Raw genomic sequence first — 16,961 nt, forward strand, 5'->3', positions numbered from 1 at the left:
ATAAAAGTGTTATAAACACTTTGATAAAGATATTAAAGGGGTGGTAAGTAAATTTAAAATGAACGGAGCAAAGCCCAACAGCGACTCCATGTATTGCCTCCAAGAGAGTCTTTTGCCTAATGTAGCCTAACGCACACATTCCCAAAAATGTAGCTACACGTCGTGGCGACACAGACGGCAAGAACTGTGATTGGTCTACTTGGCAGCAGCCAGTTTCCTCCTACACATTTCCTGTTGCTTCGAAGTTGGAAAGTGGAACAAATTGAGGAGAGGGTAAGTGAGGAAGTCAGAAATATATGTACATTTGCACGACCCTTCGTCGGCACACAATAAAGACTTGAAAATGGCATCAAATTTGTGGAAAGAAATGGAAAAACTTCTCTCTTTTCTGCGCTGCAGTAATTTCAATAAAAGTAACTCTTGTTCAACAGCTATTAGCTCCAACTCCAACAAGATGAACTCAGCAGTCGCCATCGTTCCCAACTCCACTCGAGTCAATTCAACACAGTGGAATAGAACCCCAATACCAACTAGCGTTCTGGCAGAGCGACGTAGACACACGAACGCACAAGTAGAAATGTTCACAACCGTGTAGATGACATGCATGGTCTACTGCGTATGCTACGCCATAGTGCCTACTCAGAGGTATAATTCAGGCTTGAGCAGGTGAATGGCTTCTCCCCAGAGTGAACTGACCTGTGTGCTTGTAGGTGGGATGACTGAGTGAATCCCTTCCCACAGTCTGAGCAACTGAACAGCCTCTCTCCAGTGTGAACTCGCTGATGTACCTTCAGTTCAGATGAGGAAGTGAATACTTCCCACTGTCTGAGCAGGTAAACAGCTTCTCCCCAGTGTGAACACGCTGGTGTCTCAGTAGGTGAGATGACAGACTGAATCCCTTCCCACATTCGGAGCAGATGAACAACCTCTCTCCAGTGTGAACTCGTTGGTGTACCTTCAATTCGGATGAGCAAGAGAATCCCTTCCCACAGTCTGAGCAGGTGAACGGCCTCTCCCCAGTGTGAACTCGCTGGTGTACCTTCAGATGAGATGACCGAGTGAATCGCTTCCCACAGTCTGAGCAGGTGAACGGCCTCTCTCCAGTGTGAACTCGCTGATGTAGCTTCAGTTCAGATGAGCGAGTGAATCCCTTCCCACAGACTAAGCAGGTGAACGGCCTCTCTCCAGTGTGAACTCGCTGATGTACCTTAAGTTTAGATGAGCAAGTGAATCCCTTCCCACAGTCCGAGCAGGTGAACGGCCGCTCCCCAGTGTGAACTCTCTGATGTACCTTCAGTTGAGATGACTGAGTGAATCCCTTCCCACAGTCTGAACAGGTGAACGGCCACTCCCCAGTGTGCACTGACTGGTGTCTCAGTAGCTGAGATGACAAAGTGAATCCCTCCCCACAGTACGAGCAGATAAATGGCCTCTCGCCCGTGTGAACTGACCTGTGTGCTTGTAGGTGAGATGACTGAGTGAATCTCTTCCCACAGTCCAAGCAGTTGAACGGCCGCTCCCCGGTGTGAACCCGCTGGTGAGCCATTAGGGCGGATGACCGAGTGAATCCCTTCCCACATGCTGAGCAGGTGTATGGCTTCTCCCCAGTGTGAGCTAACTGGTGTCTCAGCAGCTGAGTCGACAAAATGAATCCCTTCCCACAGTATGAACAGGTAAACAGCCTCTCCCCAGTGTGAACTGACCTGTGTGCTCGTAGGTGGGCTGACTGAGTGAATCTCTTCCCACAGTCTGAGCAGGTGAACGGCCTCTCCCCAGTGTGAACTTGCAGATGTACCTTCAGTTTAGATGACTGAGTGAATCCCTTCCCACAGTCTGAGCAGGTGAACGGCCGCTCCCCAGTGTGAACTCTCTGATGTACCTTCAGTTCAGATGACTGAGTAAATCCCTTCCCACAGTCTGAACAGGTGAAAGGCCGCTCCCCAGTGTGTACTCTCTGATGTACCTTCAGTTTTGATGAGCAGCTGAATCCCTTCCCACAGTCCAAGCAGGTGAATGGCCTCTCCCCAGTGTGAACTCGTTGGTGAGCCATTAGGGTGCATGACTTAGTGAATCCCTTCCCACAGTCTGAGCAGGTGAACGGCCGCACCCCAGTGTGAACTCGTTGGTGAGCCATTAGGGTGGATGACTTAGTGAATCCCTTTACACAATCTGAGCAGGTGAAAGGCCTCTGCCCAGTGTGAACTGACTGGTTTGTCCACAGGAGGGAAGAACTACTGAATCCCTTCTCACACAGAGAACAAGTGAATGGCCTTGTCCCAGTGTGAACTTGTTGATGTCCCTTTAGTTGAAATATCCGACTGAATCCATTCACACCGTCTGAGCAGATGAATGGGAATTGCCTGTTTAAAATGACAGGCGTGCCAGTTGGTCAGATGTTAGAGTGAAACCCTCCCCACAGCCTGAGCAGGAAGGATGATCGACTGAATCTCTTGCTCCACTTCTTAAATATCTGGACAGAGACAGCAAAACTGGTGTGGTGTGTTTTAGATTCCCGTAGAGAAATTTCTTGTCATTTGTAACCTGTAAAAAGATTAACAAAATGCTTCAGTGGGTGACGGACAACATTTCAGATGAGATCACAGGAGTTGTCAAGCTGTGAACTGGCATCACACAGTTACAGTGAAGCTCAACACATGTTGGAGAGAGAAATCATCATTTAACTGGGCACAGTGCTGGTATCTGGAATGACCATCAAACTCTCTGATGTTCTTCCTATCTCTATAAGAGAGGAGCATTTCTGCCATCTCCAATCTGTGACCTGGTTCAGTTTGGAGAGACATTGGTATTATCCCTGTTCCCACTGAGCTGCATGGGTTCCTGGCCCCACAGTAACTGAAACACTCTCAGTCAAATAGCCGGCAGTGCATTCCACACACCCACCGCTCTTTGTGTAAAAAACTTACCCCTGACATCCCCTCGGTATCTATTTCCTTGCACTTAAAACTCTGCTCCCTCGTGTTAGACATTTCAGCCCTGGGAAAACAAACCTCTGGCTATGAACACGATCAATGTCCCTCATCATCTTATACACCTAAAAAAGGTTCCAAACATAAACAAGGAAATTGTACATAGCTTTGGGAAATTGTTAGAAGTATACAAGATTCTGAGGGTATAGATAGGGTAAATGCAAGCAGCTTTTTCCACTGAGGTTGGGTGGGATAATAAGCAGAGGTCATGGGTAAGTGGGGAAGTGAAAATTTAACGGAAACATTTGGAAAAGGTCCTTACTGAAATGACCGTGAGAGTGTGGAATCAGATGCCAACACAAGTGGTGAATATGAGCTCAGTTTCACCATTTAAAAGAAGTTTGGATGGGAGCCTGGATGGTAGGCATATGGATTTGTATAAAAAGGGAACAAAGGTTATCGGGAACCAAATTCACCACAACCACAAACTGTTCCTGCTGCTACCATCCAGGAAACAGTACCACAGCAGAAGGACCAACAGGCTGCGGGACATCATCTTCCACCAGGCCATCAGACTGAATAATTGATTTCTCTGCTTTCTTGATAGTCCTATATACAAACTAATTATTATAAAACAATTTAAATTACACATTGCACATTTAGATGGTAACGTAATGTAAATATTTCTACTCCTCATCTATATGAAGGATGTATATAATAAAGTCAATTCAATTCAATTCACCATCTCCACTATCTGTTCTGTCATTCTGGCTCCCATTCCCCCTGCAACTTACTTTAACCACATCACCCCCTCCCCTGCTCAATACCACTAGCAAGCCTTACCACTAGGCTATTAGTCGCCTCTTGATCTGTTCCCCTAACTAACAAATCCCCTATTAACACTCTGCCAGTGAATTCCCACAACAGCTTCTAAAGTGGTCTTCCTGTTGCTGTGGGGGATATTTCTACTCCTCAAGTTTATGAAGTATGTATCTAATAAAGTCAATTCAATTCACCCTCTCCACTATCTATTCTGTCATTCTGGCTCCCATTCCCCGTACAACTTATTTTAACCACATCACCACCTCCCCTGTTCACTACCGCTAGCAAGCCTTACCACTAGGACATTCGTCCCCTCTTGTTCTGTTCCTCTAACTAACGAATCCCCTATCAGTCTTTTGACTTTCCTCTGCCAGGTAATCCCCCCAACAGCTTCTAAAGTGGTCCACCTGTTGTTGTTGGGGATGGCCACTAGAGTACTCTGTGATGCCTATTTAACCTCATTCCCCTTCCTGACTCTCACCCAGTTTCCTGTGCCCTGCACCTTGGGTGTAATTCACCTCTCTGCATGTGATATCTATCAACACCTCCAACTCCTGGATGATCTGGAATTCATCCATTTCAAGTTCCAGCTCATTCAAGTGCAGGGTTACAAGCTGCAGCTGGATGCACATGTTGTAGGTGAGGGCATCAGGACCACTGGAGGTCACCCCTCCTTCCCTCCAATATTCCCTCTAATTTGTAATAATCAGTCTGCAGATACTGTGCATTTTTTACTCAGTGACAAGATGTGCACAGTGAATTTTATATAGAGAGGTATTCATTTTCACAGCTGGCAAATCACTGTCAATAGGAACTTTGATCTCCTCTGGGTTTGATCGAGTTCACCTGCACTCTCACACAACCTAAGTAGCTGGCCTGTAACGGGTAATGAAGGATTTTCTCACCAAAGCTCTTGCATATTGTCCATATGTGGTTTGCTTGCTAGATTACACTTTAAAAAGTCAGATTTCCAAATATCACTCCACTTCTTCCCACTTGCAAATTCTCCAGCAACCTTTGCATCACCACAATGCACACAGGCATCACTAGTTTCTGTATTCTACATAAATATTCCCCCTGAACCCTCCCCCAATGACTAACGGTGGTGAACTTAGTGATGGTAATGCCAATGAATATGAAGGGAAGGGCAGTAGTCTGTCTCATTGGAGTCTGGCACATTTGTGATGTGAAAGCTACTTGTTGCCCAGGGCAAAGGTGTTTGATATCATTACGTACCCAGAGAGAATGGGACAAAACATGTTCTCACCGGTAGAAAAGTCCAGAGCAAGAGGAGGTAGAGGAAGCAACACACACAAAATACTGGAGGAACTCAGCAGGCCAGGCAGTATCTGTGGAAAGGAGTACTAATGCTGAGTTCCTCCGGCATTTTGTGTGTGTTGCTTGGAATTCCAGCATCAGCAGATTTTCTCTTATTAGTGATTGGAGCTAGAACAAAGGCGATTTTCTCAACTGGTGATGTAAAAGATTTTGTTCCCTTTCTCCGAGTTCCTAATCCTTCAACTTATATAGCTGGAGCTCAGCTCTGTCTGAGAGATCCATCCGTTCCGATTAGCCGGAAGCTCCCCGGAGCCCGCTTACGGATCGTGGGGCTGAGAGTGAGGGACGAGAGCAGGACTATCCCGGGATTGCGGACTACGGTGTCCGGATTTCACAGGAATTGTCCTGAAGTCGGTGTTTAAGATAAAAATACAGAGAAACGTTCTTACCTGCTCCCGATATTTACAAGGCCTTCAGTGTACTGCGCGCATGCGTGATACTCGCAGATGTCATCAGCGTTGACGCCTGCGCATTTTATCGGTGCTTCAGCGCTGGAGAAATGTTTAACGCAGCGCCTTATGGGTAATCACGGTGCCATTAAACATTCCTGCAACCACCGGTTCAATGTCGAAACCTCATTTTTTTTTCGTGTATATAGAAAAATCAGCAGCTGTTTTAACGCAGAAAGCGCCTCCCATAAACAATATACTCAATATCAAAGTGTATCTAATGCCAATGTAAAATGCAGGTGTAAAACACAGGAGATTCTGTAGTTGCTGGAAATACAGGGACGCACACATACAAAATGCTGGAGGAACTCTGCAGTTCAGGCAGCAACTAAGCAGAGGGGTACACACTCGGCATGCGGAGCGGGCTCGGTCTAAACTTTGTCTATTCCCTTCCACATTTACTGCCGGATCGGTTGATTTCCAGCAGTATTTTGCAGAAATTAACCACTTTTTTTCTCGGTCAACTAGTATCCAAATGTTTCTGATCTTTCTTTTGTAGCAATATCCTGCTGGTCTGATTCCTCCTCCGCGTAAACTCTAGACCGCATCTCTCTCTGGAGCCCCAAAGCCTGACTCAATCTGGCAACTCTTTGGTTTCTGATTCTGCACCAACGAGATTCACTCGCTAGTCTGCTGTCAGACTTTAGAGGGGCATTGTGTTATAAGACCGCAGTTTCGCTTACTGTGAGCGTCCCTTTAAGTGCCTGAGTGAGGCGCGACAGTGACGTCAGACACAAACAGCGGCAGCCTGTTTGAGAGAGAGAGGGAGAGAGAGAGAGAGAGAGAGAGAGAGAGAGAGAGAGAGAGAGAGAGAGAGAGAGAGAGAGAGAGAGAGAGAGAGAGAGAGAGAGAGAGAGAGAGAGAGAGAGATCAGCTTGTCACTGCTGTGCCCAAAAGGTTGGGTTGATCTGATCATCAGCACACAGTGCACAACGGATGTGTGACTGTCACTTCGTATAATTCATTCATGCAGATGTATAAGATAATGAGAGGCGTTGGTCTTGTGGATAGCCAGAGGCTTTTTCCCAGGGCTGAAACAGGTAACACGAGGGGAAATAGGTTTAAGCTGCTTGGAAGTAGGTACAGAGGAGATGTCATTGCTAAGTTTTTTTTTAAGCAAAGAGTGGTGTGTGTGTGGAATGCTCTGCCAGCGACGGTGGTAGAGGCGGATACAATAGGGTCTTTTAAGAGACTCTTAGATAGGTACATGGAGCTTAGGAAAATAGGTGGTTATGCGGTAGAGTAATTCTAAGCAGTTTCTAGTGTAAGTTACATGGTCGGCACAACATTTGTGAGCCAAAGCGTCTGTAATGTATTGTAGATTTCTATGATTCTATGAAATTCAAGAGAAATCTTCTATCTCACGGAGTGGTGACTAGTTGCAACCTGTCATCTCAGGGAGGGTGAGAGGGGAACGGCTGGGGTAGATTTTCATATACTGATATGGAACAGAAACATTAGCAGGAACCAGATGGGCCGAGTGGCCTTTCTATTTGACATTGTGAGTGTGGTAGAGACAGTAAGTACTTGAGACACGGGATTTGATAGAGAACTGTTTTACGTTTCACAGATCCACAATATTAAACGCCAGTCTAGTTTAAGGCTAACATCAGCAGAACAGACTCTTCCAATGCTCAGTGACCAGGATTCAGTCCTGGGTGCGATGAGCAGCCGCAAGAACTGCAGAATCTGACAGTCACAGTCCCTCATGAACCTGCAGCTGCCTTCAGTCACCGTGATGGTTAAACATTTAACACGGAGATGATTTGAACTTCCTCCCTGATGTGAAGTTGCTGGTGTTGCAGCAGCTGGGATGATTGAGTAAAACTCTTTGCTCACTCCGGGCAGAAATGTGGCCTCTATTTATTGTGAACTCACCGGAGCATCACAAGGTGGGTTAACTGAATGAGTCTCTTCGCACACACGGAGCAGGTGAACGGCCGCTCCCCAGTGCGAAGCTGTTGGTGTATCTGCGATTGTCGACTGAATCCCTTCCAAAATGAGAGGCAGTGATTGACATTTCACTGCTGTTAACGTCATGGCGATGTATCCAATCAGATCACCGATATGGACTTTTCTACACTGTTAAAAGCTTACAAAGTACGTCAGTGGGTAAAGGACAACATTTCAGACTGGAAGGAGGTAGTGTTTGGAGTACCCCAGAGATCAGTCCCTGACCACAGTTGTTCACAGTTTAATGTCCTGGCGTAGGCAGCGAGATGTGAGATGTCCCAGTCTGCTGGTGACGCAGAAAGAGTGGAGTTGGGGGAGGGGAGGCTATTCACATGCAATTTCGTAGCAATTTCGTAGCTTTGCAATCAGTACAGAGTGCACTGTGGGGCTGCAGTGGCGGGTTCCATTGCTGGGATCAGTGCACAGTCACTGTGGGCTGTGAGGATTTTGTGAATAAAGCGCCATTCTCCAATTTAGAATCTCAGGCCGCGGAGCAAGCCTATCGTTTGTATATTTAAGTTGTATTTATGCATTGTGATAACCAGATACTGCAGCCCTCCACGACCTCTCTATCCAGTCCTTTCAATATTCGACTTCATTCGTAAATTTGGCCACAGGACCATCAATATTTGTCATCCGATGCATTGACACAGAACGTAAAAAGAAATGTTGCCAACACAGACCCCCGTGGACCTCTGGGGTGGTAACCTCAGGATTGCTGCCGGCGCCACGTGCTAGCGATGAAAGAATAGCATGATCAGGGGTATTAATGTGTGGATGAGAGACTTGTGTAAGGGGCAGGGCTTCAGATTCCTGGATCACTGGGAACTCTTCCCGGGGAGGTATGACTGGTACAAAAAGGATGGGTTGCACCTGAACCCGTGAGGGGTTCAATATCCTAGCAGGCAGATGTAATAGACTGTTAGTGAGAGTTTAACTGAATTTGGCAGGGGAATGGGAACCGGAGTAATTGGGCTGATGAAGGGGAAAACAGAAATAAATCAAAGATAGCGTACAACGGACATTATAGAAAGAACAGACAGGAGATAAAGTTTTATCAAAGCTAGTGGCATGAGTTACAGGGCAATAGAGTCATGGGGCAATTAAAACAGAAAGCAACAAATGCTGGACTGAGATTATTGTATTTGAATGCACGCAGCATAAGGAATAAAATGGACTATCTTGCAATTCAGCTACAGATTGGCAAACGTGACGCTGTGAACATCTGTGAAACTTGGCTAAAGAATGGCTGCCATTGGGAGCTGAACTTCCAAGGATTTAAGGTGTATCAGTAAGATAGGTGAGTGAGCACAGGAAGTGGTGTGGCCCTGTGTACAAGAAATAATATTAAATCATTGGAAAGGGATGACATAGGATTGGAAGGTGTAGAGTCTCTACAGGCTGAATTAAGAAATTTACGATGCATGTGAATGCTTTGGACTACGGCATAAATGGATTTGTGGCTAAATTTGCCAATGATATCAAGATAGGTGGAGGAGCGGGTAGTGTTGAGGAAACAGAGAGCCTGCAGAGAGACTTAGATATTTTACGGGAATGGGCAAAGAAGTGGCAAATTGGTGGAAGGAGTAAACGGACAGTCTATTGTTTAGATGGGGAGAGAATTCAAAATGCAGGGATGCAAAAGGACTTGGGAGTCCTTGTGCGGGATGCCCTAAAGGTTAAGTTCCACGATGAATCTGTGGTGAAGAAGGCAAATGCAATGTTGGCTTTCATTTCTAGAGGTATAGAATATAAGAGCAGGGATGCGATGGTGAGGCTCTATAAGGCACTCGTGAGATCACACAGAATATTGTGTGCAGTTTTGTGATCCTTATTTTAGAAATGATATACTGACATTAGAGAGGGTTCAGAGAAGATTCACGAGAATGATTCCATCAATGAAAGGTTTGCGATATGAGGAACGTCTGGCCGCTCTTGGGCTATATTCCCTGGAGTTCAGGAGAATAAGGGGGATCTCATAGAAACATTCTGTATACTAAAAGGCCTGAACCGATTATATATGGCAAAGTTAATCTCCCATGGTAAGGGATACTGGGACAGGAAGGCCTGACTTCAGAATTGAAGGACTGTAGTGGTATGCTACACGCAGCGTTAAAATAACGACACGGAGTCGGTAAACTGCAATTAAAGAAGATTTTATTCGAACTTCACAGCCTTGCTTTAAAGCCTCCCTCATCCCGCCCTCCCCGGGCGCGGATGCTGTAAGGGGCATGTACTCACAAACCCCCGCAGGCTTTTCCCTTTGTTGCGGACCTGGCCTTTATGCCGGCGCGCTGGCTATTTGTGAGCCGGTTCGAGTGCGCTAGGAAGTGGGTCGCCACAGGACGTCCATTTAGAACAGAGATGTGGAAAAATTACTTTAGTCAGTGGGTGGTAAATCTGTGGAATTTGTTGTCATGAGCGGCTGTGGAGGCCAAGTCATTGGGTGTATTTAAGGCTGAGATAGATAGGTTCTTGATTAGCCAGGGCATCAAAGGGTACGGGGTGAAGGCAGGGGAGTGGGGATGACTGGAAGAATTGGATCAGCCCATGATTGAACGGCGGAGTAGACTCGATGGGCCGAATAGCCAACTTCTGCTCCAATATTTTGTGGTCTTATAGCCTATTCCACTGTTTCGACCTGACATAGTGCAGCCAATATTTCTGGATATATGGCCCATTCATATGAGAATTTAGGCTTTTCTCTTTTTCTGAGCTCCTCATCAATGTGTACACTTTAGTTAAGCTTTGCTCCAGAATTTCCACACAAATAAAAGAGTATATTACAGTTTTTATTTTTATCTTTGCACTACTTACATAATTTAACGATTTAATGTGTATATTTTTGTAATTCATAATTGTTAAAATTGACTGTTATGAATTAGGTTCTACTGTTACCACAAAGACAAAGAATTTCATGACATATGCCGGTGCTATTAAACCTGATTCAGATATTAATATGGAGACCCACCACCGGTTACCTGTTCCCAGTTACCGCGGATCGTAATGCGAGATTGAAGTCTTTGCTATTTATTTGCATTCCTCAGAAATGACGACAGTTCAGTTAAGTTTCCTTCTGATGTTCCAAAGCAGATGCTCAGTCTGTCTAATATTTCCACACAATTAGAATGGGCAATTTGTTTATTCTCATCATGTACCGAGATACAGTGAAAATCTTGCCTGACATACCATCCACACAGATCGATACATTACAACAGTACATTGAGCTGATATACGACAGAACAATAACTGTAACAAAGCATTCTGGCTGCAGAGAAAGTGCAGTGCAGATAGACATATGGTGCAGGGTCACGTCGAGTTACATTGTGAGGCTGAGTCCGTTTTATCATTCATTTGGCTTATAACCACAGACAGGAAGCCATCCTTTAGCCGGGTGTTACGCGCTTTAAGGCTTTTGTATCTCTTCCCCAATGGGGGAGCGGGTTTGCAGCAAGAATGTCCAGGTTGTGAGGATCTTTGAGTACATGGCCTGCTTATCCGAGACAGGGGAAGTGTAGGAAGACTCCATGGAGAGGAGGCTTGTTTCTCTGATGTTCTCTGCTCTCCAAAGTTCTCTGCAGTTCCTTGCAGTCATGGGCAGAGCAGTAGGCATACGAAGGCGTGAAGTATCGACAAGGAGCTCAGAGACCTCGGCCTTCACCCTGCCTTGTGTAGCTGGAATCTGGACTTCCTGTAAGATCGCCGACAGGTGTTAAGTGTGGGCTCCCTCACCTCTCTCTCTCTGACCCTCAGCACACATACCTACAGGATCTTCTCCTTAGACCCCTTCTTTACTCTCTGTGCACCCATGACTGTGTTGCCAGCCACAGCTCCAAGCAGCTAATCAGATTTGCTGACGATAGTACACTGATTGGCCTAAGCTCAGATAACAATAAGGCAACCTACAGGGAAGAAGTCATTCACCCTGACACACTGGTGTCAATGAAACAAACTCTCCCTTAATGTAGCAAAGGCTAAGGAGCTGGTTGTGGACTGAACGAGGAACGGACAGAGGGAAGCCCCAGTTGATATCAATGGATCTGGAGTTGAGAGGGTGTATAGATTTAAGTTCCTTCACACATCACCGAGGATCTCACGTGGTCTGTGCATACCGGCTGCGTGGTGAAAAAGGCACAGCAGAGCCTATTTCACCTCAGGCCACTGGGGACCAGAGTCACCCCAACCAGACACCATTCCAGTTACTACCATCCGGCAAACGGTACCGCTGCATAAAAGCCAGGGCCAACAGCCTCCGGGACAGCTTCATCCACCAGGCCATCGGACTGATTAATTCATGCTGACAAAATAGCATTTGCATGTTATATTTTTGTACATACTATTTATTATAAATTATGATATTGCACATTGCATATTCAGACGGAAACGTAAAGAATTTTACTCAGGTATATGAAGGATGTAAGTAATAAAGTCAACTCAATTCCCTGCCCATCTGGGATAATCACTGTCCAACCTGTATCCCATCACCTCAATGATATATATCAACCATCTTATTCAACCTCTGTCCAGTCTATAACCCACCACCTCAACGATATATATCAACCATCTAGTTCAAACTCTGTTCAGCTTGATTCCCACCACCTGAATGATATATATCAAACGTCTTGTTCCACCTCTGTCCAGTCTGTATCCCATCACTTCACAGATGGGTTACAATATCAACCATATCAACGATCTTGTTCAACTCCTGTCCAGTCTGTATCCCACCACCTCAGTGATATATATCAACCATCTTGTTCAGTTTCTGTCCAGCCTGTATCCCACCACCTCACTGATATATATCAACCATCTTGTTCAGCCTCTTTCCAGCCTGTATCCCATCATCTCAATGATATATATCAAATATCTTGATCATCCACTGTCCAGCCTGTGTCCCACCACCTCAATGATATATATCAACCATCTTGTTCAACCTCTGTCCAGCCTTTATCCCACCACCTCAATGATATATATCAACCACCTTGTCGATACTCTGTCCAGTTGTATCCCACCAATTTATACATCAACAATTTATTTTCTACCGTTGTCTTCATTGTGACGTATTTTGCCTTACTGAGTTATTTCTGAAATCAGTGTTTGTTACCTGGGTCTACCAGAGGATTTATTAAATGAGGCACCAGGTAGTGTAAAGACATCATTACGATTTTAGCTTCAACGTTACCAAGCGTCCGCCGTGTTAATCTTTATCGGGAGGGGGTTTGGAAGCAGAAATAACGGATTGATAGTGGGATGGGGAGGATGTTGCGTGTATTAACTGCTCATCCCTGTATTGGATTGAAGAGAAAACTAATGAATATTGGCATTATATTTGTGCAACTTTGTTCAGGCCATCACAAGTATCTTGTAATCTGTTAATAGTTGTGCATCATATAAAGTGGAAAGTGAAAATGCTATATCCGTTCAGCAGATCGGGCAGCATCTTGGACAGTACCAGTTCCGACACTGGATCTTCCACAGTTTCTTCTTTCCACAGATCCAATCTGATGTACCGAGTTTCCAGCACTTTAATTTCAATTTGATATTAAACTCGTTTTATTCCTGTTAGCCTACAGGAAATGCGATGGTCAATAGTGCTGAGCAAGATCTCTTTTAACAATAGGATAATGATAAATTGTGTTCAGTTTAGCTGGTGGAGACAATGTGAAATGTGAAACATGCCTGCTGGTGCCCCGCACCCAGGTTTTCCAGCCCAACATCTGACTCAGTCAGAAGATCATCAGGTTCCCGTTCTGCCACAGATTGATGTCGGAGTGTTGGTGTTTGAGCTCCGAATGGCCGAGGCACTTCAGAATATTACTGGCAACAAGGAGTCCTGGGCGAGTTGCTGTTTGAGTTGTAATCCTGGGAAACACTGGGCAGATAGACCTGTCAGTATTTGGGATTTGGCCCAGGACAGTACTTCCAAAGATGGGAGTTGAATGTTCCTCCTTTCACAATGAATCAACATTTTTGGGGTGCTGGGCATTGGTTTTGGGGAAATCCCTGATTGAACCACGCACTGTGAGATGTGGGGATGATGTACGAGGATTACAGGTTCGCTGAGTGGCAGATTCAGCTGTGTGACTCTGTGTGGTTGGATCCTGGAATATCGCAGTGTTAGATCCAAGTACAATAGACTCGGGGATAAACTGTCTAGGGTTATGATGTGTGAACGAGTAATTCTGGTCTGGGTTCAGATATTTGTTTCTGGAGTTCCGTTGGAAGCAATAACTGCGATACTGAGGAGTGGATGAGTTCCCATTCCATCCCTCACAGAGAGAGGCTGTGAGTAAATGGGCTGTACCGTGTTTGCAACAGAAACAGACCCGTGAGTTTGGTGTTCAAACTGTGGTTGGAAATCGCCCCTCACTGCCACCTGCCTGTCACTCGGTGGAAAACAGGCAGAATCTGAAGATGCTGGAAATCTTCACTGAAACGGGAAATAGTTGACACCACTCTGAGGAACGGCTGTGAATCCAAATCGCTAACTTTGTTCCTCAGGAAATGGACCTGTGCACAGGCGCTTGTTTAGTGATACTTAGTGAAACAGTAAAGAAACCACAGTTTTCCCCTGTGAATTATCCTGGTACCACTTTCCCTGTTGTTCATGGAAATGTGTTCAGTACAACTGTTGCTCACAGTTGATCTGAGGAATGAGAGGGTTTATGTCGGACAAGCATTTGATGACTCTGGGCCTGTACTCTGTGGATTTCAGAAGTATAGAGGAGGACGGGATCTTAATTAAGCCCACAGAATGCTGAACAGCTTTGTGACAGTGGACATGGAGAGGATATTTGCATCAGAAGGAGAGCCTGTTATTTGAGAGGACAGCTGCAAAATAAAGAAGTTTCCCTTTAAATCTGAGATAAGAGAAATTTCCTCAGCCAAAGAGTGGTCGACATGTGGAGTTTGTTGCAACAGATTGTGGTTGAGGCTGTCATTTGGTATATTTATGGCAATATATTATTGATCACTAGAGTAGAAATCATGTTTTATTAGCCAGAACTACTATACAATTAAATCAATACAACACGAGGCATGGTTAAAAGCAGCCTTTACAATTTAGAATCAGCATTTCAAAATGGCTGCCGTGTTAACCTTTGTCACAATGTAACTCATAGGGCGTGATGTTCAGTTTGTTATTTCCTTTTTCAGTTACTTTTGTTGAGCCACTTCCTCAGTTTCCATGGTAGCAAACCACTAGCAGTGCAAGAAATGTTACATAATTTCCTCGCTCTGTGTTCACTTCCACGCAGCGTAGAGACAGTAACCTCGGGAGCAAATGCAACAGAATGATAGAGAGAGTAAAGGGTGCTGTGAGCATTGGCTATATGGAATGAACTGAGAATATAGAAATATAGAAAATCTGCAGCATAATACATAGGCCCTTCGGCCAACTGTGTTGTGCGAAACATGTACTTACTTCAGAAATTTCTTAGGGATACCCATAGCCCCCTGCTTTTCTAAGATCCATGTACATATCCAAGATGCTCTTAAAATACCCTACTCTATCCGTCTCCACCACCGTCGGCGGCAGTCCTGTCCACGTACACACCACTGTCTGGGTAAAAGAGAAGACATACCCCTGACATCGCCTGGGTACCTAATTCCAAGGATCTTAAAATTGTGCCCTCTCGTATTAGCGATTTCAGCCCCGGGAAAAAGCGTCTGACTATCCACACGATCAATGTTCATATCATCTTATACACGTCTGTCAGATCACCTCTCATCCTCCGTCGCTCCAAGGAGAAAAGGCCAAGTTAACTCAACTTTTTCCTCAGAAGGCATGCTCCCAAATCCAGGAAACATCCTTGTGAATCTCTTCTGCACACTTTCTATAGTTCCTACATCCTTCGGGTAGTGAGGTAACCAGAACTGAGCACAGTACTCCAAGTTGTGTCTGACCAGGGTCGTATATAGCTGCAACACTAGCACTCAGCTCTTGAACTCAGTCCCTCTGTTGATGAAGGCCAATTCACCGTATGCTTTCTGAACCACACAGTTAACCTACGCAGTAGTTTTGAGTGTCCTATGTACTCGGACCCCAAGATCACTTAGATCCTCCACACTGCCAAGAGTCTGACAATTAATACTATATGCTACCATCATAGATGAACTAGCAAAATGAACCACCTCACACTTTTCTGGATTGAATTCCATCTGCCACTTCTCAGCCCAGTTTTACATCTGATCGATGTCCCGCTGTAACCTCGACAGCCCTCTACACTATCCACGATACCCCCAACCTAAGTGTCATCAGCAAATTTACTAACCATCCCTCCACTTCCTCATCCAGGTCATCTCTAAAAATTGCTAAGGGAAGGGTGCCAGATCCCTGAGGCACAGTACTGGTCAGCAACCTCAATGCAGACTACAACAACTCTTTGCCTTATGTGGACAAGCTAGTTCTGGATCCACAAAGCAAGATCTCCTTGGATCCGCTGCGTCTTTACTTTCTCAATAAGCCTTGCATGGGGTACCTTATCAAACGCCTTGTTGAAATCCATATACAGTGCATGTACTGCTCTAGCTTCATCAAAGTATTCAGTCACATCATTAAAAACCAATGAGGCTCGTAAGGCACGACCCGCCTTTGACATACCCATGCCGATTATTCCTAATCATATTATGCCTCTCCAAATGTTCAGAAATCCTGCCTCTCAGGATCTTCTACACAAATTTACCAACACTGATGTAAATTTCATTGGTGTATAATTTCCTGAGCTATCTCTACTCCCTTTCTTGAATAAGGGAACAACATCCGCAACCTTCAGATTAGTTAATATCTGTGCATTAAAAATCAACAAAAACAGTTGTTACAGCTGGAAACATTCAGCAGATCGGCAGGATCTCGGACAGTCCCAGTTCTGAAACTGGGTCTTCCACCATTTCTCCTTCACGGATGTACCCTGATGTACTGAGTTCCCAGCATTTTCTATTTTATAATTTTACAATGTGTTTCGGCTACCCTGAGGTTACCTTGCATGTTCTCCAGGCTTACATGTTAAAAATCCACAACTATTATCATAACATTGCCCTTCCTACAGGCGTTTTCTATTTCCTGCTCTAATTTCTAATCCACATTCCGGCTGTTGTTTCGAGGCCTTTATAAAAATGCCATTAGGGTCCTTTTATTCTTGCCATTTCTTAACTCAACCCATAAAGACTCTACACCTTCCGATACTATGTCATACCTTTCACATGATTTAATACTAACCATATAACCATATAACAATCGCAGCACGGAAACAGGGCATCTCGGCCCTCCTAGTCCGTGCCGAACTCTTAATCTCACCTAGTCCCACCTACCCGCACTCAGCCCATAACCCTCCACTCCTTTCCTGTCCATATACCTATCCAATTTTACCTTAAATGACACAACTGAACTGGCCTCTACTACTTCTACAGGAAGCTCATTCCACACAGCTATCACTCTCTGAGTAAAGAAATAGCCCCTCGTGTTTCCCTTAAACTT

At 45.1% G+C, this 16,961-nt stretch overlaps 2 protein-coding genes across 2 annotated transcripts in view; both read right to left on the bottom strand.

Annotated features, from left to right (window-relative positions):
- LOC140721733 (NACHT, LRR and PYD domains-containing protein 3-like) overlaps positions 1 to 16,961 on the bottom strand; it is a 943,069-nt gene that overhangs the window by 510,161 nt on the left and 415,947 nt on the right. The gene's annotated exons all lie outside the window — the stretch shown is intronic.
- LOC140721704 (uncharacterized) lies at positions 636 to 14,935 on the bottom strand. The gene is given in 4 exon segments (XM_073036491.1): positions 636 to 814; positions 817 to 1,894; positions 5,494 to 5,602; positions 14,910 to 14,935. Coding segments are annotated over 4 exon segments (1,392 nt in total).

This window comes from Hemitrygon akajei, unplaced genomic scaffold (genome assembly GCF_048418815.1).
Source record: "Hemitrygon akajei unplaced genomic scaffold, sHemAka1.3 Scf000060, whole genome shotgun sequence".
Classification (NCBI taxonomy): Eukaryota; Metazoa; Chordata; class Chondrichthyes; order Myliobatiformes; family Dasyatidae; genus Hemitrygon; species Hemitrygon akajei.